The sequence below is a fragment of the Colossoma macropomum genome, unplaced genomic scaffold (assembly GCF_904425465.1).
Source record: "Colossoma macropomum unplaced genomic scaffold, Colossoma_macropomum, whole genome shotgun sequence".
In the NCBI taxonomy this organism is placed as follows: Eukaryota; Metazoa; Chordata; class Actinopteri; order Characiformes; family Serrasalmidae; genus Colossoma; species Colossoma macropomum.
The window spans coordinates 21,494,432-21,521,998 of record NW_023494807.1 but is presented as its reverse complement, the minus strand read 5'-3'; the positions used below and the strand labels follow the sequence as shown (position 1 = coordinate 21,521,998).

The window sequence follows — 27,567 nt, the reverse complement described above, 5'->3', positions numbered from 1 at the left end:
GACACCATTCATTATTATTGAGTTCAGGTTTTTCAGCCGCAACCATTGCTAACGTATAAAATCAAGCACGTAGCCAAGTAATCTCCATAGACAGACACTGGCAGTGGAATCTTGCTGGCAAAGGGTGACGTCATGTCTATGGCTATCACAATTCCGCAATAAAATTGTGATTTAAAAAATTATTGATTATTGTTTACCTTCTCTATGAATCAGCAAAGGTTAGTTTGCAATTTTCACGATGCTAAAGCTTATTTCAAATGATTGGCCTTACACACTCATTAAACTGCATTTTTAAATGGGGTCCTTTCATGGATTTGACGTGTCTGTATAATTAATTGTTGAGATGTAAATAGTGACTTTTTACAGTGGTGGTGATAGGAACAAAAAAAAGTAAATTCATATGTCTTCCTAGTTCTTTTTATGTAACGTCAATAATGGTGAAATAGTGGTAACCTGAAAAAAGTTTTCTTAGGAGTCAATTTTGCCCTATTACACCCTGTATTTAACTGTCCACCTTGAATGTATTTTAATATTAAAAAAAAAGCCAAAAGCTTCTCAAACCTACCATAAAACAACGTCTCGGGCATCAGACAGCATAACTATTGCATATAACAGCTTTCAGTATCACATGAAATGATGTAATATTTATAGGCATTTAACTCTTCAGACATCTGGTTCTCATCACCACCACTGTAAACGATTGTAACTTGATACGTTTCTCTAAAACAGAGTATTGATATGAATCAAACCACTCTTTCAAAAATCATATTTATGGTTTTGCCTTTTAAAATCCTGTCTAGACATGTCAAAATTTTTGCACACCTGAAAAAATGTCTTTTGAGCAACTGCATAAAGCACAACCAAGAGTAAAAACTCACCCAAAAGATCTAGAAAGACCATGTTCTATTTATGTATTGCTAGTGTCAACCCTATTGAAACAGTTTAATATCCATGCATTAATGACTGAAGATTAAAAGAGGCAACAGATAAACAGTTACACTAATTTCATTTATGGATGTATGTAGAAATACAGTCTTGTTAACAATCTGCTACACTGAATCATTTTGATTGTTCATGGAGTATTTGTCTTTTGAGTAACAACAAATGTGAACCATGAAATATGTAGTTACAGTAACAAAAAGACATATCATTCTGGATCTGTCCAGTTATGATACCTAGCTGTACACATATTGCTAATCTACTTGATCTCCACTAAATTCCTCTAACAAAATGGCTTTAAATGAATTTGGCTGTTAAGAGCCAACAACACATTTACTGGAATGTGACAATGTCTCACATTTTCCTGCAGCTCACCCTTGTAATGAATATAATTAGAAATATAATGATATGTATTTCATGCTATGATTATTCAAAATAAAAAGAACTACAATCATACCAAGATGAAGGAATGTATGCTAGTTTTCCTCTTGATAACTATTAGTGGATACTGATCTCAAAACATTCAGCACCGGCCAATACTGACACTAACCTGATGTTTTACAAACTTTTACAAAAGTCTTTTAAAACATCCGAAATTTCTAAGCATTAAAATAATTTAATGTAAATTGAACCATTTCATTTAAAGTGCAGGGTTAAACTGCTCAATAGATATGTTTTGGGTTTTGTGACATCACAAAAATGAAAAATTCAAAGCAGGTTGTTTTTGCAGCTTAGTTTCCATATGTGGACAGAAGTGTGAACAGTATGTTTTGAAACACTGACTACATGCTACATCAAGCTCTTCTATTTCAAAAAAGTGAGAAAAATTCAGTTTTCCATGATATGGGCCCTTTAAGATGAGGCAATCATGCACAAACTACTCAGACGATCTACTACCCTACAGAACAAAATACACAGCTAACATCACATGACAGTGCTGTTTCGATATCCACCATGTGATCTCTTAATGAGAACATATGGGAACAACCATGAGAAATTTTGGGCTAAATGTTGGTGGGAACATAGATTGATTATGGTGGAAACAAACTGAGTGAGATTTCTAAACCAGTCCCACATCTTTTGAAGGCAGAGCTCAAAGTTGGGATGTGCTCATCAATATTGTCCGATTGTCATTAGCGATGTAATGTAAGTTAGCATGGCTGAAAAGCCCCCCAAAAAAGCTACAATTATGCATGCAGATGTGTGTTGTGTGTGTACAAAACAGATCACATATAGTTAAATGAATCTCTTTCAAAGGAAAACAATGCCGTTAGCTAACTATAGTGCTAGACTGCTAGCTAGCTTTTTTGTGTGTTAGCAACTGTACTTCATGTTAAAAGAGCACCAACTAGAGGAATTTGGGGGCTAGTTTTAGAGTTGTTAGTGGGGGATTTCACCGCAGTGCAGCACCAAAACTTGAACAAGTTGTCCCCAAAGGTGCATATAAGATCACAGCTGGCCCCACCTATTAACACACTAGCTGTCTTTTGTCTGTCAATGAGGGTTTGTTCAGGATTAATGTGAGAAACTGCAGTTTAAAATGGCCTAATATGGGAAAGAGTGATGGTATAGTAATACGTAAATGATGAGTTGCAGGAAGCACTTCACTAAAAGCCATTTTCTGTCAACCAAACCTCAGAGGAACCTCAGCTGGAATGTTTGTGTTATTTTAAATAGTCTGCCATTTCATTCTGGTTGCACCAGTGCCTGTAGCGGCCAGCTCGTGTGGGGAAGCTGATTCCACAGACAGAGCAGTGGAAGGCCCGCTCGCGTGCGTGTGTCCGCATGTGGCCCTTCAAACTGCTCTTCTGGGTGAAGCTCCGACCACACGTGCCGCAGCTGTAGGGCTTCTCTCCAGTGTGGATCCGCTGGTGACGATCCAGGTGGCTCAAGCGGTCAAAACTTTTCCCACAGAGAACGCAGAGGAAGCGCCTCTCTCGCTTTTTCTGCACCCCATTCAAAGCTCTGGGTCTTTGAGGTAATGGATTTGAGGGCATCATTAAAGCATCTGTAGTCCTAAGAGAGGCTGTTGTAGAAATGTGGTCAATGGGTGAAGCTACATTGCATTCCTCAGATTGCAGGGAATAAGATACCTCTCGACTGGTCTCTTCTTCATCCATGGATGATCTATCCTCTTCTTCCTCCTTCACATAAATGTGGTTACTGGCAAAATCCTTGGTGCTGGTGACTGCAGGAGCTTCCCATGAGTGAATGATGGTTGAGGTAGCTTCTAACTGATATTTGCTGTGATGCGAGTTGTACTCATCCCTATTAGTGCAATCCACCAAGTCTTTTCCAGTGCCGGCTGTGTTTAAGGAAAGCAGTGCCTGTGCATTTTCCTCATCCATTCCACTTTCAGATCCAGAGTTGAGACGTCCAAGGTCTTCTGGCCTAAAATCAGTCAATGTCTGATTCAACGTCTGATCTTTACCCCCCTCTTTATTCTCAGTCTTCATGGTGTCCTCCTCCAGTGCACAAACCACTGCATCATCATGGCCTTGAAACTCACAGAAATCAGCACAGCTCTTGGTTCTTCCTGCTGGGCTGCTGTTTGGCTTGGTTAGATTCGTCTGGTGATCTGTGTCTTGTTGCTCCAAGCTCTCTTCCTCTATGTTAATGAAGTGAGTGCTTTCCTGGCCCAGACATGACGAGTGTGAATTGAGTTCCTCAGTGTGTGTGTCTTGACCATTTATGTAAGAGTGAGATGCAATCTGCTCCTCACAATGAGCTGCCATATTCCATTCATTCCTGAAGTGGTTATCTTCATTAGGCAACCCAGAAGCTGCCTCGGTGCCACTGCTAAATCCTAATGTTATAATTGAAAAAAAATATTTTCGAACAGCTTTCCCTTCCTTTTACAGCCAAGTTGTAATCTAGAATTTTTTGGCACATTTTAAGGGACATCCTGGCCAAAAAGAAAACAATTTATGTTGAAAAACAGTTGATGTTAAAAAAGCTTGCCTAAAGCATCGATTTTGTGTTGAATACACATATAGTCACTCTTTTCTTATTGATTAAGTTGCTTATATATTTATTAACCTATAGATCAGTGGCTAGGCTAGCAGTCAGAACTGGTTGACACCACAGGGATTCTCAGTGGTTTTATGATGTATTTGCATAATGTATTCTGAACGAAAACCGACATGATAAAATCATGAATTATGACAAATCAATGAGGCTGAAGGATATAATGCTGCTCTACAGAATACTGCATAACATGACAAATAGCATATTAAACTCTCATTTTAGGTTGAAATGCCTATTTAAGTTAGCTTAGTAATGATATCTTGCACAATACACTGAATTGTGCCATGTTTCCAGTGGCCTTTTCATTAATTAACAAAGCTAAAGCATTTGATGCAATGAATGTGTATTTGGGCAATGCCATGCTTAATAAGCGGTTAGCTATAGAAGTAGGAAATTAAGACTTTGTTCCTATTTTGTTTTTTTTTACTTTAACTCATCACTGTCTATATAAAATCAAGATGTACTATTTACACATATATATTCTTGACATGAATTTATTATCCTTCCCTTTCTTTTGCATGAAAATCATAATTTCATATCATAATCAGTATGATAACGCAATGACAATACATGATCTACATGGCTTTTTTTGTGTTTGGTTTAATTCTGTGCTAATTTGAATGTAATCAATCAGGACACTCCGCCAGCAGTGACAAACTATTATAGGAGTCTGGGAGTTGTGTTTTGCCTTGATGGTGATGCCAGACCATCAACAAGTTCTTCCCTTGACTTGATTTGCATTTGACTTGACGTGCATTTGATTTGTACCTAATTTGCACCAAGGTACAAATGATGGTGTAATAGCGGAGTCATATCCGTATCTACAGATAATTGCCATAAAAAAAATAATAGACAGTGGACAGATGTTTGCATTTGATTGAAAATTCAAATCGACGTGTTGTTTTGAAGAGCAGAACATTTTGGAGATGATGGGTTACGATGCTAAAATGTCTGCATTTTACTTATTTTACAGAATTTGTAACCCTACAGATATAAATCATATTTTCTTGTAATGCAGGTAGCCATATTTGCAGTTTCTATGTTAAAATATCTAAAACATCTGCATTTCAGTGCATCCCTTATTGCATTTTAGCAGAGCAGAGCAGGCCTCACCTCGATGAGTCTTCAGGTGGCTTTTCAGGCTGCTCTTCTGCGTGAAGCATCGACCACATAACCTGCAGCTGAAAGGCTTCTCACCGGTGTGTATGCGCTGATGCCTCTCCACGTGGCTGAGCCGATCGAAACTCTTGCCACAGAACATGCAGGGAAAACGTCTCTTATCCATGTCCATTCCTCCATTCATTGGCCTCCCTCTGCCAGGAACACAGAGAGCGCTGAAGTTACTCTGACCATCAGGATGTTGGGGAACGAGTGTGTCGTGTGAGTGGGACTGCTGAAGCCCGGTGCCATTTTGTGCCCTCAGTAACTCTTCTGTAGCTACATGCAGGCTGTCTGTGGAAGGCTCACTGTGTCTGGCTACTGTGTCATCTCCATTTGGGCATCTTGTCTCCAGTCCGTCACCGAGCAGATTGTAACTCCTCTCTATGGTGACAGCAGGATCTAACTGGGGTTGTGATTGTTCAGGTGTGGAATGGAAAAACTCAGGAGAGTGTATTTCTGCGTTCTCCTCTGTAGACCACACCTGGATAAGCTGTTCATTATCAGTAGAACCTGAACGCAAGGCAAGTCCTGTCCTTGTATTTTGACTCGTATCTTGCTCCTCATCCTCAACACGTTCAATCTTAATCTTTACCCCGGCGCTGACTTCCTCTCTCTGCCCATTCAAATCCTCATTTCCAAACTCCCTTTCAGTTCCTCTTCTGTCTTTGTCTTTGGCTCCTGCAACGAGAAGATAAAAATTCAAATTAATGACAAGCCTGAACGAACATTTCAGGGTTTTAAATTTCCAAAACCCCCTGCCTTCACAGGTGTCACTGACAACAGACTCAAATATACTACATGTCCAAAAGTTTGTAGACACCTGCTCAATGAACATTTCTTCTGAAATGATCAGTATTAATAGGGAGGTTGTCCTCTCTTTGGTGCAGCAACAGCCCCTGTTTTACTAAGAGGGTTATACACTAGATATTGGAACACTGCTGTGAGGAGTGCGGTTGCCAAATTCTGAGGTGTATAGTGCATAAAAGTCACCAACACCCTGCTGACTCAATAACTGCAAAGTTCCAAACCTCCTCTGGCATGTACATCAGCCGAAACTGTGCAGGGGGAGCTTCATGGCATGGGTTTCCATGGCCGAGCAGCTTCATACAAGTCTTACATAACCAAGCACAATGCCAAGCGCCCGATAGAGTGGTGTAAAGCAAGCCGCCACTGGACTCTGCAGCAGTGGAAACGTATTCTTTGGAGTGATGAATCATGCTTCTCTATCTGGCAGTCTGATACATGAGTCTGGGTTGGGTGAATGCCAGGAGAACGTTGCCTGCCTGACTGCATTGTGCCAAATGCAAAGTTTGGTGGAGGAGGGATAATGCTACAGGGTTGTTTTTCAGGGGTTGGCCTAGACCCCTTAGTTCCAGTGAAGGGTAAATCTTAATGCTTCAGCATACCAAGACACTTTGGACAATTGCTTCCAACTTTGTGGGAACAGTTTGGGGAAGGCCCTTTTCTGTTCCAGCATGACTGAGACCCAGTGCACAAAGCAAGGTCCACAAAGGCATGGCTGAGTGAGTTTGGTGTGGAAGAACTTGACTGGCCCGCACAGAGCCCTGACCTCAACCCCATCAAACACATTTGGGATGAACTAGAACTGACCTCTCGTCCAACATCAGTGTCTGACCTAACAAATGCTCTTCTGGATAAATGGGCAAAAGTTCCCACAGACACGCTCCAAAATCTTGTACAAAGCTTCCCAGAAGAGTGGAAGCTGTTACAGCTGCAAAAGAGGAACGAACTCAAGATTAATGCCTATAGACTTAGAATGGGATTTCATAAGAGTTCCTGTAGGTGTCATGTGTAAGTGTCACATGGCATGGTTATAATGGACTACTCCATATTGTTACATGATGACACGAATATGTAAAGACGGACTGGTATGAACAAATTTAGGTTCTTCAATGTGATTTTCTGTGTGCTGAGAAGGAAAATCAAATAAAGTACAGCAGAGGGAGACAAGCAAAAAGTTTGTCCCTACACTCCCAAAGCTCACGTATTTTTCTGTCAGGACAGAGTGCTGCACAGGCTCAAAAGACTGTATATAAAGCTAGCATTAGCAATGTATTAGCAATGTTAGTACAGATAGCTCCAGTGTTGGGGTATTTACTCAAAAAGTTACTTTTTACTTCACGCAAAATGTAACAGGATTGTGTTTCTTATTATTTCCAAGAAAAGTTACTATACTTTGCTGTGTAACAAATTATTTCTCTAAATTGGCAAATAATGAAGCTTATTTCAGGCATTATTTTTTAAAACAAGCAACATTTACTGCCAATATATTGGGATCATTTCACTTAATAAAGTTACTCAAGTAGAAATATCTAGAAATAAGATAAATAATATTCTAATATTCTTACAACAGTCTCAATATGAAAATTAGGCAGTGTAGATGGTAGCCCAGACCCTCAACTAATTTAAAAATGTGCATCCAGGGTGCCTATTCCTGTTTTTGCCTAGAGCCCCAGAATCACTAAATCCATCCCTGACCCCTCTAGCACTGGGCATGGTGACCTCAGGCTCATGTGCGGCTGCTCCAGAGCGTCCCATTGTATTGCAAATGCTTTTCTATGGCGATTATACAAACTGCGTGAGCGCAACTTAACGCCAACAATGGGCCAATAATTATGAAGGGTGGCTGGATACATATAGTGTACAATACATACACTAACTAAAGCACTGGCTATTACCTACAAGAATAGCTAGCTATGTAATTCATATGCAGGCCTAATGTTTATCTGACTATATTCGAGGCTCATTACGTGAACATAACCAAACCTTGACCACCTTCAGCGATTCCAAACTGTTTTGAGCGCCCACTAACGCACTCCCGGACAAGAGCACGACGAGCAGCCCGCAGCTCGTTGGACACTATCTGCAGGTTCCTCTTCAAGGAGTCGATTTCGTTCTCTCGTTCACAGATTTCAAGCCGTAGCATGACCACACCATCGTCCACGACTTTGCTTATTTCTGCCACCGCAGCTTTGGCGAGCACGTCCATGATGGAAGCTATTTGCTTCTGGAGAGTGACACCGTTGGGCATGTTATCCATTTGTGTACATAACCACTGTGTGATTGTTTCTGTGAAATCTCAGTAAAGTTTCTTTATCACTTCAGTTGAAATTCACACAACGAACAAAAGAGGGCTTTGTTACAGCACTAGCCTTTCGCGAACGGAAACCCGTTCACCACTTAAAACAGGACTGGGAATCGATTCCCAAAAGAGTCGAATCTCCGATTCCAGGCTTCTGAGAATTGTGAGTCAACTTCAAAACGTATGATTCGATTTTGCTCAAAGACGCCCAATGTTGGCCCCGCGCAAAGACTGGAACATTTTGCACTGTTCATTTTGTCTGATCTCCTTATTTATGTATTCATTTTTGGAAACTTAGAATCAAGAAACTGATTGTATGGAATCGACTCCATCGATTATTAAATTATTAAAACACTGAATTAAGTAGCACAGATCATATCCATGTGTTTTTTGCATTTATCTTATATATATATATATATATATATATATATATATATATATATATATATATATAATATTTATATTTATATTTATATTTATATGTATTAAACATACTTGTTTCGAATACAAAATAAAGACTCCATCGATTCCCATCATTTGGAATCGGAGTCGACTCCAGAATTTCAGGAGTCGAACCCCTCTAGCAATGTTTTTGTTCCCGGACAGACCCGGAGAAGCTAGCGAGCGTTCCACCGTAAATAACGGGAAAAAAGCGCACGATGAAATAAGACCAGAGAATAGGACAGATTATAGCTAATATAATTACATTCTTGCTTATTAAATGCGTACAGAAGTAAATGAAGAACGTTGTCCACCAAAATGTTCAATTATGTACACTAAAATAATTATATTTTCCATTATTGATGCGAATTTTTCCGCCCAGCAGGTGGCAGTAAATTAACTTTCCACATGACACACCAAAAACGGACCCGGAAAAAATAGAGCAGAGCTTCCTTTGTTTTGTCTGCCGTGTATTAAAAAAGGAGGAAGATGGGTCTGGAGTCCTTCAAGTGGTTCCCGCTGTTGGTTGTTAGTTTCTTTTGTACATGTAAGTAATTCGTGTTCGCCGTTGATACGGTCTTTGAACTGTAGCTGAAGTGTTGTTTTCCTTGTTAATCCGCTGCTAGCGAGCCGGAAAGCTTCACCCGCCCGGCGGCGTTATGCACTTTCTCATGCTCTGTTAAAAACAGCAGACTCATTTTTCACAAATGGTGCCATTTCCCCATACTGTCAAATTCACAGAGCTTTTATTTTATTCTCTTTCACAAACTAAACGTTGCCTGTCGGCACGTCTCAGCTCTTGGGAGTCTTGGGACTGATAGTTGCGCTCTATGGGTCGATTCCTCAGACCAAGATTAATTCAACATTTACGGTTAATCTAGGGATGCGCCGATACGGGGATTAGCGGTTGGTGTCGATATCCGCTATTCTTTACATTAGAAAATGTGTTAAATTGGCGCACAGTAGTTCTGTGTAGTTTGTATCAGGCACAGAGCTAATGACTATAACACTATCCACTCACAACAGGCACAGATCAAGCAAAGGTACTGAAGTCAAGCAATGCTCTCTCCCCTCTCTCAGATAAGCTGTGAAGTCCTAAATATATTATTCAAAGAAAGATTATAGATCAGTTCAGTCTCAGCTGGTGTAGCCAGAACAAGAGTCTGATCTTGCTCTGTAGGCATGTTTATAACATAATTTTATGGTCATAGTGACAAATATTAATTTTTTATTTTAAATTTCTGATTTATTAATTATTAATAATACAACTCTCCCTCGCTTTCTTTTTGATCACTAACCTCGATCAGATCTGCTCCTTCAGTCCTGTCAGTCTCCATCAGCTTCTTTCTCTCCCTCTGTTCCAATATTTAGTAATACACTAAAGTCAGATTTAACAAGAACTCAAGGAAATAATGAGCGATCAGTCATTTGTTTTGTTTTAACTGGTAAAAGTCTTCTTATCTGACTGGTCTATGAAGGAGTGTCTTCATTATGATCTTTTTTACTGACATTAACTTACTTTAAACAATACGTGGCAAATGCTGGCATCAGTGTTTCCAAATACTGAAGAGAAATATGAAAACAAATAATATAAAGAGCTGTCAATAATGTTATTTCTAACTCTCTCACTCTTTCACACTCTTACAATGAAGTTTCTTCAAATTTTTAAACTGGTTGGCTTGTCAGCTAACTAATATTAGTGTTAGCCTAGCCCCTTTTCTTTGCCTTAAATAAACTCAAAGTTAGCACAAACAACCGAGTAAAAACCCAATAACCAGCAATACTGACCATAATTTACCACGATCCCATAATGTTACATCTTAATTCTGTAACTGCTCACTGTGTCTTTCTGTATATTATAGATTTTTAATGAGGTTTAATGTTTATTTTATCTTTTAGCCAACATTCTGTCTTAAGCGTCAGTGGCTAAAGCCCCCCTAAGACAGGCCTAGCGATGCCCCTGTTTATGTAGGTGTCAGTAAAATCAATAAAATCATAGCGGTAGCCCAGCGTCACCTAAACATTCTGCTGTTTTGGAAAGCAATAAAGAATTTGATTAGAGATAAGTTTGAATTATTGGTGAAATCCAACCATAATGCAGATCCTTATTTGAGCAATTATCTGCTGATCTACCTAATCATCATGTATCCCTTCTTAAAGCTGAGTTCCACAGATTTTTCAAAATTTCTGTGCAATTCAGTGGTTGAGGTGTAAACAAAGTAATTGTAGAGAAAGTCAGATTTCTTAACAGTGGTGATAACCAGAGGTTGCAATGTCTAGAATGCAAATATAGCCATTTTAATTACTATCCAGAACCACCAGTGCACCTACAAATGTCTTCTGAGTTTTCATATGTTATGTTGATAATGGTAAGTAGTGATAAAGCTGGGGGAAAAAGTTTTCTTTGGGGGACTATTTTGCTTTATAATGCCCTGCATAAATGGATAAAAAAAACATTTTAGACCAAAGTCTTACCTCAAAACCATGTCTCAGGCATCAGGCAGCATATTCATAAACATTTCCATGTTATAACTTTATGTAAGGGAACTCTTAGAGGCATTAAACTCTCCATATGTGTGGTCCTGGGACCTCTGGCTCAGCAAATTTCTGTAGAACAGAGCATTTCACATCAAATCACTTTGAATCACTTTACATCTTATCTTTTTAATTATGCAGAAATGTGGGGAAATTCAGTGGAATTCCTTTTAAAAGGATTGCCAATAATGAGTCACCACTGACATTACAAATTCTAGGCTTGTTCCATGCCCAGGAAACCTCCTTTATGTCTCAATGGAACCCAGTAACGACTGTTCATGCTTCTGTTCTCTTATCAGGTTATATGAAGCTATACATGTTCGCTGAATTGCCTGTTATCTTATGTATTTGGACTTTCTTAGTTGTATGTTTTTCTTTCTGTCGTAGATGTGGGGTGTAGCTCTGTTGAGCAGAAGATCTACGTTGAACTAAGCAACACGGTTCCATGTGTCCGTCTCCTCAATGCCACACATCAGATTGGCTGCCAGTGTAAGTCCCTCAGTAAAATGCTGAACTTCAGGGTGCCAGTATGAGTCGCTTATGTACTGAAAAAAGTAATGCATGAATAGATAAGCGTATTTTGTTGCCACATGGCATGTTGGTGGCTCTTGTTTTTGGAGTAACAGGATCCAATGCAACTTTTCTGACAGCGATTATGTAATTATGTTATGTTAAGGTTATGTTAAGGTGCCAGTGGACACTTGGTACAGTGGCACACATCAGACCAGATGCCAGTATGCATTTTTATGACTATGTCTTATTTGCTTGTGCCTGTGTGCTCTAGCCTCTATATCAGGGGACACAGGGGTCCTCCATGTGCTGGAGACAGAAGCAGACTTGGACTGGATCCTCAGCACTGGACCTCATCCTCCCTACATGGTAGTTATGGAGGCAGCCTTCTTCACCAGGTGCATTTAAAAACCTTTTAATACACCTTTTTAAGACACTAGAGCTTCGAGAGAGAGTCGTATGGGAAAGTTTGAACCCCCCCCATCTTTGATTTTCTTTGTAAAAATAATTTAAGGGCTCGCTGCACCTTTACACTTACTGTTGGTCCTCCACATGCCACCAAACCAGCTCTGGCCTGCCAAGGCATGGACTCTACAAGACCTCTGAAGGTGTCCTGTGGTATTTGGCAACAAGAAAATAGCAGCAGATCCTTTAAGTCCTGTAAGTTGTGAGGTGGATCTGCAGATCGGACTTCTTGTTACAGGATATCCCACAGTTGAATTGAGAACTGGGGAATCTGGAGGTCGGGGCAGCACATTGAATGCAATTCAATATCATTGCTATCATTGAGCTGTACCTGGTCCTCAATGATGTTTACCTAGGGGGCATATGTCAAATTGACGTCCACATGAATTCCCGGACCCGGGGTTTCCCAGCAGAATATCAGCCAGACCATCACTCTCCCTCCGCCGGCTTGTCTTTTTTTCCACAGTGCATCCTTGTGCCATCACTCATTGGACCAGGTGACCTTCTTTCATTGCTCCAAGATCCAGTTCTGCTGCTCACATGCCCATTCAATGTAGGCATTTTTGACCATGAACGGGTTAGCATGGGCACTGCAGCGGTCTGCAGCTGCGCAGCCCCATCCGCAGCAGAGTGCAATGCACTTTGTCCTGTGACACATTTCCCCCCATAACCATTAAAAATTCCTGTGACCTGTGCCACAGTAGCCCCTCTGTTGGATTGCGGGGTTGCCTTTCTTGCCCTCATGCATTCTGGCTCATTGAAGCCTCACTGACACAAATTTAGAGAATAAAGACTCTCTTTTGTGTGTGGAGCTGTTAGCTTAAGCTACTTTGAGGTTTTTCACTTGTTAGCACTGACATTAGCTTAGCAAGAAGGCTGAACCACCAGCAATTCTGGCTCACTGATGCTGTACTGAGGCAAGTTTAGAAGATAAAGACAGAATTCTGAGCAAGTGAAATCGAGTGACTGTTGACGGAGTGACAGAAAAACAAAAAAAAATCTGCTCATACATTGTGCAACGGGGCATTTACACAGTGAATAATTGTGCCTTATTCATAGATTTTCAGATTCCTAATGAGTGTTGAGGTTTAGGGACACACCTATGCTGTTTTGTAGTTTTGGGCATTAAAATAATGCATAAAAATCTTTAACAATTTATTATTCAACATAGATTATTTTTGTTTTTAATCTATGGCTTTAGGGATACTTTAATACATCTTCTGCAATTTCTGCAAAATCTAGTGCACAATTTCTGTTATTTGCTAAGTTTAGCATATTGGTAAAAATATATAAAATGTGCCATAACCTTTGCACAGGCCATTTTTTTTCCCAGTATGTGAAATTCAGCAAATAAACAGTAATTGTGCATTAAAATGTGTGTTCTGTGTAGAGGATGTGTTTTGAACTTTTTTGTTCATTCCAACCTACCAATCCTCATAAAAACTAAAAATGTGTTTCATGAAAATGCCTTAAAGTATCATGATATTGTATTTTTGCCATACTGCCTACCTGTATTGTGTGATCAGACTGGATTGTAATACTGTTGCACACTGCAATTGCAGTTTGCTTTTCAATATCTTTACTGCCTTTAATGTGACATGAGTGGTAACGGTGGCCTGTCTTATTTTGACCAAAATTATTATGTGTCTTTGAGTGTCTTGGGTCTTCCACAGTGCCACCAGAAACACACATGAAACAACTGAGATGCTCACAGCAAAATCTCATTTGCATATTGCAGCCTTGCAGCGTTCTAAAAATTGCACAGCCCTAACCCACATACACACACTGTACCTCTTGGTTCATTTCTCTCATTCTTTATGCATCTTTGCTTTGACACAAATTTGATTGTAATTTTGGTGTGTCTTCGATCTGCTTGTGCAGGCCCACGATGATGAAGATGAAGAACTCCAGCAGGGTTGCAGGAGTGGCTGTGATAAACTCCAACACAGGACCAACTGAGGGGTTCTCCCCACACACATCCTGCCCCAACCAGAACACAGGTGAGTTTGTGTTTGTGTGGGTGTTCTTGTTAGCGTGGGTAGGCAGTGTATGTACTCACGTAAGTGCCAAAGTCTTGGGGGGCCTGTGATTCGCCTTGGCTTCTTATGTTATCAATGCATAAAAGCCTCTGCTTCTTCAGTGCAATTTCCAAGCCCCACCTCACCTCTTTGTGGCATGGTTGATGTGCACTGGGTGGCAAACAGTCTCCATCTGTACTCTGGTCCACACCAAAGAGCTAACTGGGGGAAAAAACAGTCTCTGTCTGCTTTCAAGTAAATCCAGGTTCAGTTTGCTGCTGGTAAGAACATGTTTTAACAGTGTTCCTCACCAAACAAGGGAAATCAGCATTGGCATATGCTTTTCTCTTATTCTAGCAGCACGTCAGCGCTGTGCTGTCTGCACAATCTGCTTGCTTCAACATCTTGACCAGTTGCTGTTAATAACTCGCAGATATGCGTTTGTTTTTGGCACATGGATCACAGAATGTATTTTTGGCCAAACATCAGTCAGCTGTTTGGTTAAACTCAGATTGGCAAACCAGTCGTAAAGAAGCAAGTGTCAAGTAAGTTTAACTATTATTGTTTTGACTGTGATGCAATCAAAAGTTTTCAGAGCGTCCTGGAAAAAAAACCCTGTGTCTAATTTGGTGCGCTTCAGCCGTTGCAGTAGGAACCCAGATTAAATGAGAAAGATATAGTATCACAAAAACCTAAACTGGTGCGGACTTTAGGAAGCAAACTAGATGTGAAACTAGATGGGGCTGAGACATGCATATAAACATTTTGCCACAGTAGTGTGAACACCAAAAATTATTACATATTTTAACTTTTGCCGTTTTGCATGGCACTATACAATTTTGTAAGATAGAATAAATTCTTTATTTACTTTGGGCAAATTCATAAGCTTTGAATGTTTTGAAAATCAGTTTTGTTCCCTCTCAGGTGTGTACACAGAGCGCTATGGTCCTGAACTGGCCAACTGTAAAAATACAGTGTGGAACCCTCTGGGGAATGGCCTGTCCTATGAAGACTTCGCTTTCCCCATCTTCTCTCTGAAAGATGATAATCAGACTCAAGTCATCCGCAAGGTAGGGGTATGTGTGTGTGTCTTGGGTTAAACTTTGTGGAAAACCACAATCACAGCTTAATGTTGAAACTAATTAACAGGCATAACGTAAAGACTGTAGCAAACCTTTATCTAGGTTACTGTTCTTGCTAAAAATCTTTTTAATATGATCTTTAATGATAAATAACATTACAGAAAAATTTTAAGATCAGTGAGACAACTAATTAGAATTTCTTAAATTAGATGCAGGCAGTTAGCTTGATAAATCAGTTAGATCAAACAGGACTTTATGAAGCTCATATTTGCAATTAAAAATGTAAATATTAAATATAAATGCACTTGTACACCTCATCTTCTTTGTGTTATCGCTTTAAAATGTATTAAAAGACTGAACGTAAAAGATGACAAGTCCTCCTCAGCACCAACTAAGCTTTACTGAGTGTTAGCTTTAGCATCAGCTCATTTGAAGGGGCAGCTTCCATCACTAAAACCTCCTCCTTATTAGACATGAAAACCTGCCTCTTTAATTTAGTCTATTAGACTAAATTAAATTAGATTAGATTCTACCAGATAGCCTGAGCTGAAAGTTTGACAGACTTAAGAACAGTAAGTAAGGGGGTTGGGGCTTTCTCAGACTTTCGCAAATGATCAATAGATATAGCAGTACTAATTTTTGCAATACTGATATAGCTGAAGGGGGCAAAAAGCAAATGTGCCCTTAAAAGCCCCATGTCATGGAAAACATAAGCTTTGACTGCTTTTTGAATAAGGCGCAATACAGGGCAGCCAATCAGAACAGAGCTTATATACATATATTATTCTTAAAGGCACTGTAAGAATAACAGCCTTTTTAATGCTTAGTGATAAAGAGAGATCGGGAAATGGTCATGTAAAAATGAATTGAAATAACTGTTTTTGGTCTATGAAACATTTGGTCACAAAAATGTTCTAAATGGACTTCAGGAAGAAAAATAAAATACTCATGTGTGCATATATCAGTAGAGTACTGCATCCACAGAAAGTTTAGCATATGTTTTATATGCATGTGAATGGTTGTTCAGTATGACTCAACATATGTGCCTAGCAGCAGGTAGAAAAGTATAGTATTGGACATGTGGTTAAAGACTTCCTTTTTAAATTAGTTTAGATTATAAAAGATGCCTAAAACAAATTATAATACTTTTCATTTTGGAAAAAATATTGGATGACAAGATGTACATTTAGACATTTGGAAAAAAAAAAACTCTCTTTCTCAACAGTGTTATGAGGACCATAACATGCGTGTGAATAGCAGCGCACCTCAGTACCCGCTGTGTGCCATGCAGCTGTTCTCTCATATGCATGCTGTCACAGACACAGTGACCTGCATGAGACGCACTGACCTGCAGAACAGCTTCAGTATCAACCCAGGTAAATCCACACAGTCTCTCAGCAAACTTACAGTTCATCTCTTAAACTGCAGGCATCTTATTCTGTTATTAATCTTATCAGTTAATGGCTGTGTTTACATGCAAAGATTTTTTGCCAATTCGATTGAATACATTCCTACATTACAGATTAAGACTGAGGTGTTTATATGCACACTCTATTCAACAATCTGATGAAAATCTTTGTTTACATGCTCACTACAAGTAATCCGATCCAAAATCACACGCATGCGTGGAGTACCACTTAGAGTAAACGTTACCATGACAGTGAACATCTCGTGAGTCCAGTCAGAGTGAGATGAGCATTTAGTTGGCACGCTTGTGTTTTTAATTACTTTAAAATGATGCCTGACTGAAAAATGTACCTCACATGTCCTTATTAAAGAAGGGCGAGAGGAAGACGTCGTGTTCTGAGACACACAAGCCGTACGCTCATCCCACTGCCGTCTTTTAAAGCTCAAAGCGTAAACTCCGTCTCCTCTGCAGACCAGTTTCAGCTCCTGCCATGCTGAACGTTATAAACTTTTGCTATGAGGCGACGCACGTGCGCAGAATGACTTACACGTTCCGATCGGAAATGTAATCAGATGTTTACATGGCTATTATTCTTCAATTTAACAGACTATTTACAGGATTACCCACCTCGTTCAATCGGACTAGACTATTCCGATTAAAGTGTATACATGGGCGTATTCTATACCGATTGCGCTATTAGTCGGATTATTAACGGATTATTAGGCTGCATGTAAACGTGGCTAATATTAACTAGTGTTACTATTTACTATTCAGTCTATTCAGTAACTACTGTGACACTAATATGTGAGCTGTGTAGTTATGAGAGTGAAGAACTGAAGTGTGAGCTCACATTAAGTTCCTTTATATATATATGTTGTTTCTCTTTCCTTTTCCGTTTAATTAGAGAAACTGTGTGATCCACTCAATGACTTCAATGTGTGGACGTCCATCCGGCCCCTCAACAACAGCATCAAGGGCCACAAGGAGAATGAGAGCGTGGTCATAGCAGCAGCCAGGGTGAGTTCTAGCAGATCAGTGTCTGCAATAACATGTAAAACAGGGGTCTGTAACTCTGGTCCTGGAAAGCCAGTGTCCAGTTTGGTGATTCTTCTGCTCCAGCACGCCTGATTCAGCTCATCTGTTAATTGTAAGGTTTAGTGGGGCTGTTTGAGTAGGGGAAGTACCAACCTGTGCTGGACACTAGCCCTCCAGAACCAGGATTGTACACCCTTGGCTTAAAATCAAATTCAGTGTGTACAATGTAATCTTATACCACTGATGATTGACAAGACACCCGATAAAGATGCTTTAAAGGTTTAAATCCTTGTGTTGGGAAAGTCACAGAGAACTACCGAGGGGCTGTTTACCGTTAAATTTCCCGTTTGCTAAATATGTTGGGAAATTGGGTTTTAAATTCCCAGTTAAACGTAACTTTACTTCTGTCATCTGATATCTCACAGATTCAAAGCACGACCTCTGCCAGAAAACGAAAGCTTAACAAACAATAAAAGAAGCCTGCCCTGCAGGCAGGTGAAATTTAGTTTTTCTAGATTTTATGCCATTTGAAATACAGTTTAGGATTGTTCTGATCAAGTCACAAATCTTTAGGATGATTGAGGTTATTGGAATCAAGCTGTCAGGCCCATAAAATCTGGACACAAAAAGTGGACACTGCTCTTCAGTATGTATGTTGGATGTTGTCTCTTGAAATTTAAATTGTGTTTTCTCTCTTTCCTTTTTTCCTCATACTCACGTTCTATCATAATTCAGTTAGTTTGTCAATAGACACTCTTGTATTGCGAATGTTTGTTTTACAGAAGTTAACAAATACTAAGCTCTGGAATTAACTGTGAAAGTCATTCAGGATTTGCGTGTGTGCGTGCTTGTGTGTGCATGCACTTGTGATAGGATTATGCAATGTTCCTTAGTAGTAGACAAGTATGCACTGTGCTGGCAGTCAACACCAGTCTTTGTTTTTCTGTTAGATGAAGCAGTTTCTCTGTGTGAGAGAGGTTGCTAAATTCAGGTCATATATGGCCAAGTTTGGTAAAGAATCATGGATTCTGTGCATGTCTGTGTTGACTCACTATTTGTCTGTGGTTTCCTCTGGTTTGTGTCTGCAATTTGAGGTAGTAGGCAGATTTTCATTAGTAACTATAGCCAGATGAACCACTGGGGTGTTGAGGTGTACAGGCGATTTAAGCCTAGATTACTTATTATTTATATTGTGATATGTTTTGTAACCTCTCTCCCTCTTTTTCTCTCAGCTTGACGGGCGATCTTTTTTCTGGGACATTGCTCCATCAGCAGAGGGAACCGTCTCCAGCATTGTGACACTGCTGGCTGCTGCACAGGCTCTGTACCCTGTCACTCAAGAGGCTCCACCCCCACGCAACGTCTTCTTCACCTTCTTCCAAGGGGTGAGAGTTAGATGTGTAAAAATGCATCTGAAGATGGCAGTCCAACTGTTCAACTGCGTCAGTTTTGGAATGTTGAAGACAATTATAATTAGGAGTGCGATAATGCATCATGAACAAAGCGCACTCTCAATGCACTCCCGCACAGTCATGTTCATACATACACTCCTCCCACCTCACTACTGTAGTGTCATTAGGAAGGTGTATAACAACATGTATACAGGCAACATTTGTCATTAGAATATCAAATTGAATAATTTTTTTATCTGTGAGAAACTATCGTGTAAGTAATTCCTCAAGTGAGAAATTCCTCAGGTGAAGAATTAAATTTCTAGGGAAACGTTGTGTGTATGTCTCTTAGCTGTGCATGTGTGTGTCTGACTGTTGTCTTTTCTGTCTCCTCTCAGGAAGCCTTTGATTACATTGGTAGTTCCCGTATGGTATACGATATGGAGAATAGTAAGTTTGTGATCGATTTGGATAACGTGCACTCGTTGCTGGAGATTGGACAGGTTTGTGTCAGTGTATTCTGATAAATACACACGCATGCACACACATTATTGTTCAAAAGTTTGAAGTCATTTTTCTCATGATTTTTTTGGTTACTTTATATACCGTTACTGCTTAAGCAATGGAGATTTAAATACTCTAAACAAGACAAGAAGTACAAAGTACTTATAGATGTTTTAGTCAATATTTCAAGTATTTTGGCAACAAGAAGAAGAAATTCAATTATAAATACTGTATATAAATATTACTGTAATTGTCCATTTATTCAGCTACAGTTCCTTTCACCATTCTGAACATTTAAAATTTCCTATTTTATTTAGTTTCTTTATTTTTACTATGGTGATTTGAAACTTTGTACCGTGTGTGTGTGTCTGTCTGTGAATGAGTGTAGTGTGTGTGTGTGTGAGAAATGTGTGAAAATAAGGACACACAACACGCACATGGTTTAATGGTTGTGTGTTTGTAGATTGGACTGCGAAATGGACAGAACCTGTGGATGCATTCAGACCCTGTGTCACGTAAGAACAGCACAGTAAATGAGCAGGTGAGTGAGAGAGAGCACAAGGAAAGAGAGAAAGAACAGAATAGGATTGGTGTAAAGCATTATTCAGTTAGGTGATAGATGATTCAAAGGCTATATTTATGGACTTCTTTTTAGTTTTTTTTCTTGTTTGTTTGTTCATTTTCCAAGGTTACAGATCTGGTGGCCAACATTAAGTCTGTGGCATCCTCACTCAATCTGTCATTGAACGAGCCCAATGCTACTCAGGCCTTGCCTCCCTCCTCCTTCCAACGCTTCCTGCGGGTTCGCCCAATCCCAGGGCTGGTGCTTGCAGACCACCAATCATCCTTCATCAACAGGTGCTGCACTCACCCTGTTATGGCCCATGAAGTTGTGATTGTACTTAAATATTTAGTTGGTGGAATTTAGGGTTGTTCATTCCGTTTAATTGACAGATATTAAGGAAGCTGTATCAATGTATACTAACAAGTTTGGTGTTGCATCATGTGCACATCACCACATGTTTTTGCCAACTTATTTTCTCTGACAGTGCAAAGTAATGAATATCTGAACTCTAGTGATTTTGTTGTTCATTTTGTTAAAGTGCAGGGCAGCAGGTGTCAAAAAAGTTCTATTTGAGCCAAACCTATCTGGTATTTAGTATTTCGTTCTTTATTAGTAAATATGGACAATATTTGATCTTCCTTCAAACTGTGTCTGTAGATAAAGGTGATGTAATTGCATCATCTTTGCAAAAACAAAAGAAAATGTATGATTTATGATTATGATTTATTTAACATAAAAATGAAAAAAGTGCCAGTTCCTACTGAGGAAGAAGTTAGGACACCCTATGCCCTAACAGCTGTTTTTTCCCCCTTTGGCTGAAATAACCTCAATTAGACATTTCCTATAACAGTCAACCAGCCTCTGACATCGACTGGGAGAAGGTCTTTCAGCTGTGTGATGTTTAAGGGGTTTCTTGCATGCACTGCCCATTTCAAATTACCCCACAGCATCTCAGTAGGATTAAGATGTGGGCTTTGACTTGGCCATTATAGAAATCTCTATTTCTTTCTTTTGAGTCATTCCTTTGTGTATTTACTGGAATGTTTTGGGTCATTGTCCTATTGCATGGTGTACTCCCCCTTCAGCTTCAGTTTTTGGACAGATGGTCTCACATTTTCCTCAAGCACCCTCTGATACAATAAAGAATTCATAGTGGATTATATGATGGAGAACCTGCACAGGCCCTGCTGTAGTAAAGTAGCCCCAAACCTTGACATTTCCACCTCCATGCTTTATAGCTGGTATGAGGTTCTTGTGCTCAAATGCTTTGTTTGGTTTGGGGCAAGCATGTCTCCTGTTACTGTGCCCAGATAATTCAGCTTTGGATTAATCTGTCCAAAGCTTTTGTCTAGGTGTTCTCAGTTTTTTTGTTGTTTGTTTTTTTATGTTTGTTTGTTTTTTGACAGCAAGGGCTTCCTCCCTGCATACCTCCCATGTAAATCAAACTTGTGCAGTCTCTTTCTGATGGTAGATGCATGTACTTCAACTGTGGCAAGAGCTACCTGCAAGCTTCGTGATTACATTTTAGAATTGTTGGAGACTTCTTTACATATTTTGCGGTTTGCTCTTGGGCTGAACTTGCTAGGACGGCCTGGACTAGCCATGTTGGCAGTTGTTTTAAACATTCTCCACTTGTAGATTATTTTCCGGACAGTGGAATGGCTTTTATAATTGTTTTGAGATCTTTTTAAATCCCTTCCCAGACCTACACCCATCTATAGCCTTCTTTCTGAAGGCATCAGAGAGCTCTTTGGATCTCACCATTGTGATACCACTCACAATCAACAATCAAGAGCAAACTAAACTAAACATCTGCCATTTTAAATAAGACAGCCTCCTCCGAAATCCTCTCTAACGATGTTCTAATCATTTACAGCTCAGTAGTAATAAATGTGTTAAAAAAAAAAAAAAGTTTTAATGAGGTATGCTCATTTTTCTTGATTGTATATTACTACAGCTACAGTTTCCAAATCATAGAACAAAAAAAAAACAGAATTTTGGCCTCAGAATCAAAAATCATGTGAAAATGTGTTTTATTACACACACAAATTATTATTTTTTTTTGTTTTTGGTTAGAGGGGAATTTTTATAGAATTGTTTCATAATAGTTGGGCAACATGGTATAAAGTTTTACATTTTACTAGAGGTGCAACAATTCACAAAATTCAGTATTCAATTTGATATATGGTGATGTCTCAATTCGATACATTTTTCTAGACCGCAAAAATAAGGACTGGGTAAAAATATGCCTGATGTTAATATGTTTGTTTCCATTTTCAGTTTATTAGAACATTCAGCTGTATAAAAGTAGCAATATTTGAAGCAAAACTGTTCCTCAGTGTCCTAATCTAACACTCCAACCACAAGCTAATATGTCAGCCCCAAGCTAATATATTAGCCCATGCTAACACCCTCTCTGGGGACCCAGAATGGTTAACTGAGTATTTGATTACTTGTACACCTACCTAGTGTGAATACATTTGAAAGTTGAGCTCATAAGCCATGAACTGTTCTATCGAGGTGAACGCTGTTTGATGAAATCTTTTTCCACACCAGGTACTATGAGAGTCTGTATGACACCTCCACATACCTGAACGTGACCTACCCTCCTGACCTGAGCCCCGAACAGCAGCTAGAGTATGAGACCGAGGCTGCCAAGGTACCATTCACTATGTCGCCAATTACAACCAGAACAACGCTACCAGTTCACCTTCTCTCTGTTGGTAACAATGGAGCACAGTAAAGTAGCATGGCTAACTTTGCTTTTTCCCCTCTTTTTCTCTTTTAGTCTCTTACTCAAGTGGCTACTCTAGTTGCCCGTTCCATCTATAAGCAGGCTGGAGGGGAAGACAGATTGCTCAATAACATCACTGCTGACACCAAGACAGTGAGTCACATGACCACATCACATGACAGTCATCCATTCCTCACATGATTGGGTGCCAGAGGGAATGGAGCTCAGCTTGAAAGTCTAATACACATTTTCTTCTAATCTCTCTCTCTCTCTTCATCTCTCTCTCTTTCTTTATCTCTCTCTCAGGTGGCCAAGTTGCTGTACGGGTTTCTGATCATGTCCAATAACAGCTGGTTCAGTTCCCTGCTGCCGCCTGAGGCACTTGGACGTGGTTCAATTCTAGGTTCGGTCATCACCCATATAATCAACAGGATTCCCTTTTTCTATTCGTGTTTGCAGTCAGGCTACAGACACAAATAGATATGTAGTTTTGTTGTCAGTATAGACATAGAAAAACAAATAAATATATTTCCTGCTATCACTGCTTTTCACATTTTGCCGTACACTGTATGCATTTACACGCAGGACTGAGAATAGTCATTGTATTTTAATACAGACCAGCGGTTCAGGATATTGACAACGTAATGTGGAAGAAAGTTCACAAGCTCGAATTCTACCTTAAACCTTAAGCTGTAGGCTGTCAGAAAGTTAGCAGTGGTGGCAGCATCATAACTCCTGATACCTGATTAGCTGTGAGACTAAGTTTGAGGTGTTTGAACAGTGAACGAGAGGTGAGGAAGGCAGTTATCGAGATAATTAAAAAGAGAGAGAGTGCATTAGGTACTTTGATCCATTCTGATATAATCTTAAACCTAGCCTTAGTAACCAAAACAATATATAGTATTGATGGGACAAACAAGAATGTCTGGTGACAACCAAGATGAATTTTGGGCTAAATATGGGTGGGAACAAACTGAGCATGAAATTTCTAAACCAGTCCAACAGCTTGTGAAGGCAGGGCTCAGGCTTCAACATATTCATTCTGAAAATGTGCTCAAACATGCTTTTTTTCCATTGTGTGCCCCCTCTTCCTCTGCAGAGTCAAACCCTCCTCAGTACTACATTGGCCTCCGGCTGGATAACACGGTGAAGAGCGTGACCCGCTTCGTGCAGTTCATTCTGGCCAACATGACAGGCACAGTCACCAAGCTTAACCAGAGTCAGTGCCAGAACCCTAAGGATGTGCCAGGCGAGAGCAAAGATGTATGTGTACCTCTGGCTAACATTATATAATTAATTTAAGCGGAATTCCATACTTACATGCAATTCCATGCATAATTTGTTGGCACAGTTAATAATTAGCTGCATCAACATTCTGTATCAATTTCAAGTCTGAAAAATGTTTTTCTTTCTGCAAAACAAGAAGCACAACAATAACTTGTCAAATTCAAATCATAGTAAAACATCTTCTCCTTACAAATAGGCCTTTCATGAACATTAAAAATTTTATCTGATAATTAATGGTCATATGAATAATTGCAATTAATGGTACTGTCTTTCTGTCCTGCATGGAACTATTGCAACACAAGCCTGAAGTGACCATATCAGCTGGTTAGCTGTTTTGCTTCCTAGCTGTCAAAAATTTGACTACATTCACATTACAAACCTTGTAGCCCAATTTGGATTTCTTGTTAAGATCCTATCTTTTTAACTCCCTGGTTCAATTCGCATAGGTAAGTAACTCATATCTATCATCAATGCGAATAAACCCGTGTCCTGAAACAATCCGCATGCGCATATCCTAATCAATAACGCCACATGAATGAACTCCATGAGTTATGAACAACAAACTAACTGACCAGCAGAACTAGCCTTCCTCGCGAAGATAATCAGCTCAGAACAGCTATCACATGTCCATTATTAGAGCAAGACAAAGACAAAAATGCTCAGATGCATTTACTGTGGAACTGTGGGAAATAATTACAATCGGGCAATTATGTAATAAATGTGCCAGGCATACTAAAAATATAAATTTGGTAATTTTAAAATTATCAAGGTTCTCCATGCTTTTTTTGTACAGGCAACAACTTAGTTAATCTAATTCTTATAAGCATGTGTTCAACATTAAATATTTTATTATTATTTTAAGCAAGAACTCTCTCCTTTTTGTGTTTTCTCTTTCAGCTGTATTCGTACTCCTGGGTGTCTGGGCCTGTCTCAGCTAACGGCACAACAGATCCTTATTGTGTACGTTCATCTGTGCATCTGTCAAAAGCGCTGTCCCCTGCTTTTGAGCTTACTGACTATGGCTCCAGGGAGTACTCCACATGGACAGAGTCGCGCTGGAAGACCATCCGAGCACGCATCTTTCTAGTTGCTAGTCCACAACTAGAGGTAATGGTTTTACTGAATTAAATTTAAGAGTTGATTTATGTAATACCTTACGAGAAATGCAAGTCAGAAACGGGACTTCATTTATGCCATTTCCAGTCAAAACGCCCATTAAGTAGAGGTCATTAATTTTTGTAGCATTAGGCGCAACATAAATTTAACAGAAAATATCAGAAGCCTCAACAACTACATATCAACATTTTCAGTATTTACTGTGTTTACTTTTTTGCATTTATTACAGCTTTCATTCTTTTTGGGAAACTTGCTTTCAGTTTTCCAAAGAAATCTGAAGGATGTTTTTCCATTCCAAAGTTCACTCGTAGAAGTTAGTTGCATTTTCTGCTTCTCACGATCCAAGTAATTCCAAACACACTAGTAATGTTGAGGTTTGGACTCTGTGGTGGCCAGGCCATTGTTCTGAGAACTGTAGCAGCTTCTTGGTTTTATTTGTAGATTTTCTTGCTGATTTCCTTTTCTCAGTAACAGCTTCTTGACAGCTACGCATTCTTTTAGACCTATAGCATTGGGTTGCCTTCTCATAGATGGAATTCCTCAAAGATTAAAGTTTTAGGGGGTCTACCAGATCTTGCATGGTTTTTGGAATCCCATTTTCTCTGTATGTTTTAATAATTTTTTTAACTCCAGTTTTGGAAACTCCTGTTCTTTGACTTTCTTCCTCATTATGCAAGTGGATTATCTTATATCTGATTTCCATTATAAATATCAACTGAAAAATAATAATAATAATAATAATAACAACAACAACAACAATAATAATAATAATAATAATAATAATGATAATGGTGATGATGGTAATGATTATTATTATTGTATATATTATTTATTTACTAATTATTATAATTTTGATTGGAAATTAAACAAGGTTGGTGTTTGACTTTCGCAGAGTACTGTATGTCATTTGTTTCGTATCCAGTTTATTTTAGTTCCTGTACAAAGAAAATGACAAATGTGTTTAATTTATAAGTTTCGTTGTCTTTTTTTTTCCCCCTCTTTCTGCTTAGATGATGACACTGGGAGTGGGCGTGGCTGTTTTGCTGGTGTCTCTAGTGGTGACTTATTTCATCAGCTCGAAGGCGGAGCTTCTATTTAGCGCCACTCGCGAGTCCCCAAACACCACCTACTGAATATAGTCAGGCTTCAACCCACAGACGAACCAGATGCCCATACAAACACACACTTACTGACTTTGCAGCTTGTAACTGAATTCAATACCACTATTCGGATTCTGGCATTAAAAACTCACATGACTGACATTTGCACATCAATATGTCAGCAAAGGACCATCAAGCAGGACTGTTTACGCATTTGCAGACACGCACCCCTCAAATACATTTAAAGGGGAATTGCATCGATTTTTCAAAAATTCTGCACAATTAGATGGGTAAGATGTAAACACAGTCATTCAGAGTGGTTTGATGTGAAATGCTCCATTCTAGAGAAACTTACTGAGCCAGAATTGTTCACAGTAGTGGTGATAGGAACCAGACGCCCAAAGAGTTCAATGCCTCTAACAGCTACCTCAAGTTATGAAAATGAAATGGCTGCAAATCTGCTGCTTGATGCCCAAGGAGTTGTTTTATGAGTTTTCAAATAAGGTTTTGGCCTAAAATATGTTTTTTAAAATACATTCTTGGTGGAGAGGTACGTACAGGGTGTTACAAGGCAAAATCATAACAAAAGAAAACTTGACACTATTTTACCATCAACATTACATATAAAAGCTTGTGTAGGTTCAGTGGTGGCTTTGGAAAGTAAATAAAATAGTTGTTTTTGCACTGTAGATATCACAACCTCTGGTTCGTATCAGCCCCACTGTAAAAAAAAAGTTTCTCTACAATTAACCATTTCACATCAAACCACTCTAAATGATTTTGTTTACAATTTAACAACTTAATTATGCAGAAATTTTGGAAAAACTGAATTTCCTTTAAGTCTAATTTTTAAAAAAAATGTCTCATACACATAAAGACTCTAACTGGACTTGGCTAAACTGGTCTGAACTGGACACAATAAGGCCAGAGGTAAAAAGCTACAGAGGGTCTGCGGGTCTGCTGCAGAAAGATGTTCATATTCATTCAATTTTTTCATTTTTTTATTGCCGGATTTTTATTTGTGCTTACTGTACAGTGGGTTTGGCACTAATCTGAAAGATAGATAATGTTTAAACTGGGCTGTGAGTATTTGTGGGTATGAGCATGAGTGTGAATGTGAGACTGACTGAGAGAGTGCCTGGCTTT

At 39.2% G+C, this 27,567-nt stretch overlaps 2 protein-coding genes across 3 annotated transcripts; one reads left to right on the top strand and one right to left on the bottom strand.

Annotated features, from left to right (window-relative positions):
* Nucleotides 1–989: 989 nt before the first annotated feature.
* On the bottom strand, nt 990–8,365 carry LOC118796698 (zinc finger protein 658B-like). Of its 2 annotated transcripts, none has more exons than XM_036555750.1 (3): nt 7,915–8,365; nt 5,080–5,805; nt 990–3,745 (listed from the first exon to the last, which is right to left on the bottom strand). In XM_036555750.1, exons 1-3 carry the CDS (start codon nt 8,186–8,188, stop codon nt 2,604–2,606), a joined length of 2,142 nt encoding a protein of 713 aa, XP_036411643.1. In that variant the 5' UTR covers nt 8,189–8,365; the 3' UTR covers nt 990–2,603. The 2 variants fall into 2 exon arrangements, with proteins under 2 accessions (XP_036411643.1, XP_036411644.1); XM_036555751.1 differs by having other exon boundaries at nt 7,924–8,364.
* Nucleotides 8,366–9,087: 722 nt separating this feature from the next.
* On the top strand, nt 9,088–27,334 carry ncstn (nicastrin). The gene is made up of 17 exons (XM_036555752.1): nt 9,088–9,218; nt 11,594–11,695; nt 11,991–12,114; nt 14,063–14,181; nt 15,124–15,269; nt 16,507–16,657; nt 17,594–17,706; nt 18,957–19,109; nt 19,514–19,618; nt 20,083–20,160; nt 20,308–20,477; nt 22,741–22,843; nt 22,973–23,071; nt 23,225–23,321; nt 24,018–24,181; nt 25,103–25,312; nt 26,332–27,334. The coding sequence occupies exons 1-17, from the start codon at nt 9,161–9,163 to the stop codon at nt 26,452–26,454; spliced, it is 2,115 nt and encodes a 704-aa protein (XP_036411645.1). The 5' UTR covers nt 9,088–9,160; the 3' UTR covers nt 26,455–27,334.
* Nucleotides 27,335–27,567: the final 233 nt, after the last annotated feature.

What these genes read in the sequence shown, in the direction of transcription:
- ncstn (XM_036555752.1), top strand. Translation starts at nt 9,161, where the DNA reads ATGGGTCTGGAGTCCTTCAAGTGGTTCCCGCTGTTGGTTGTTAGTTTC. An exon ending in CTGCCCCAACCAGAACACAG is followed by an intron (nt 14,182 to 15,123) that starts GTGAGTTTGTGT and finishes GTTCCCTCTCAG; the next exon opens with GTGTGTACACAGAGCGCTAT. An exon ending in AGACTCAAGTCATCCGCAAG is followed by an intron (nt 15,270 to 16,506) that starts GTAGGGGTATGT and finishes CTTTCTCAACAG; the next exon opens with TGTTATGAGGACCATAACAT.
- LOC118796698 (XM_036555750.1), bottom strand. Translation starts at nt 8,188, where the DNA reads ATGGATAACATGCCCAACGGTGTCACTCTCCAGAAGCAAATAGCTTCC. An exon ending in AATCGCTGAAGGTGGTCAAG is followed by an intron (nt 5,806 to 7,914) that starts GTTTGGTTATGT and finishes TTCTCGTTGCAG; the next exon opens with GAGCCAAAGACAAAGACAGA. An exon ending in CCACCTGAAGACTCATCGAG is followed by an intron (nt 3,746 to 5,079) that starts GTGAGGCCTGCT and finishes TTATAACATTAG; the next exon opens with GATTTAGCAGTGGCACCGAG.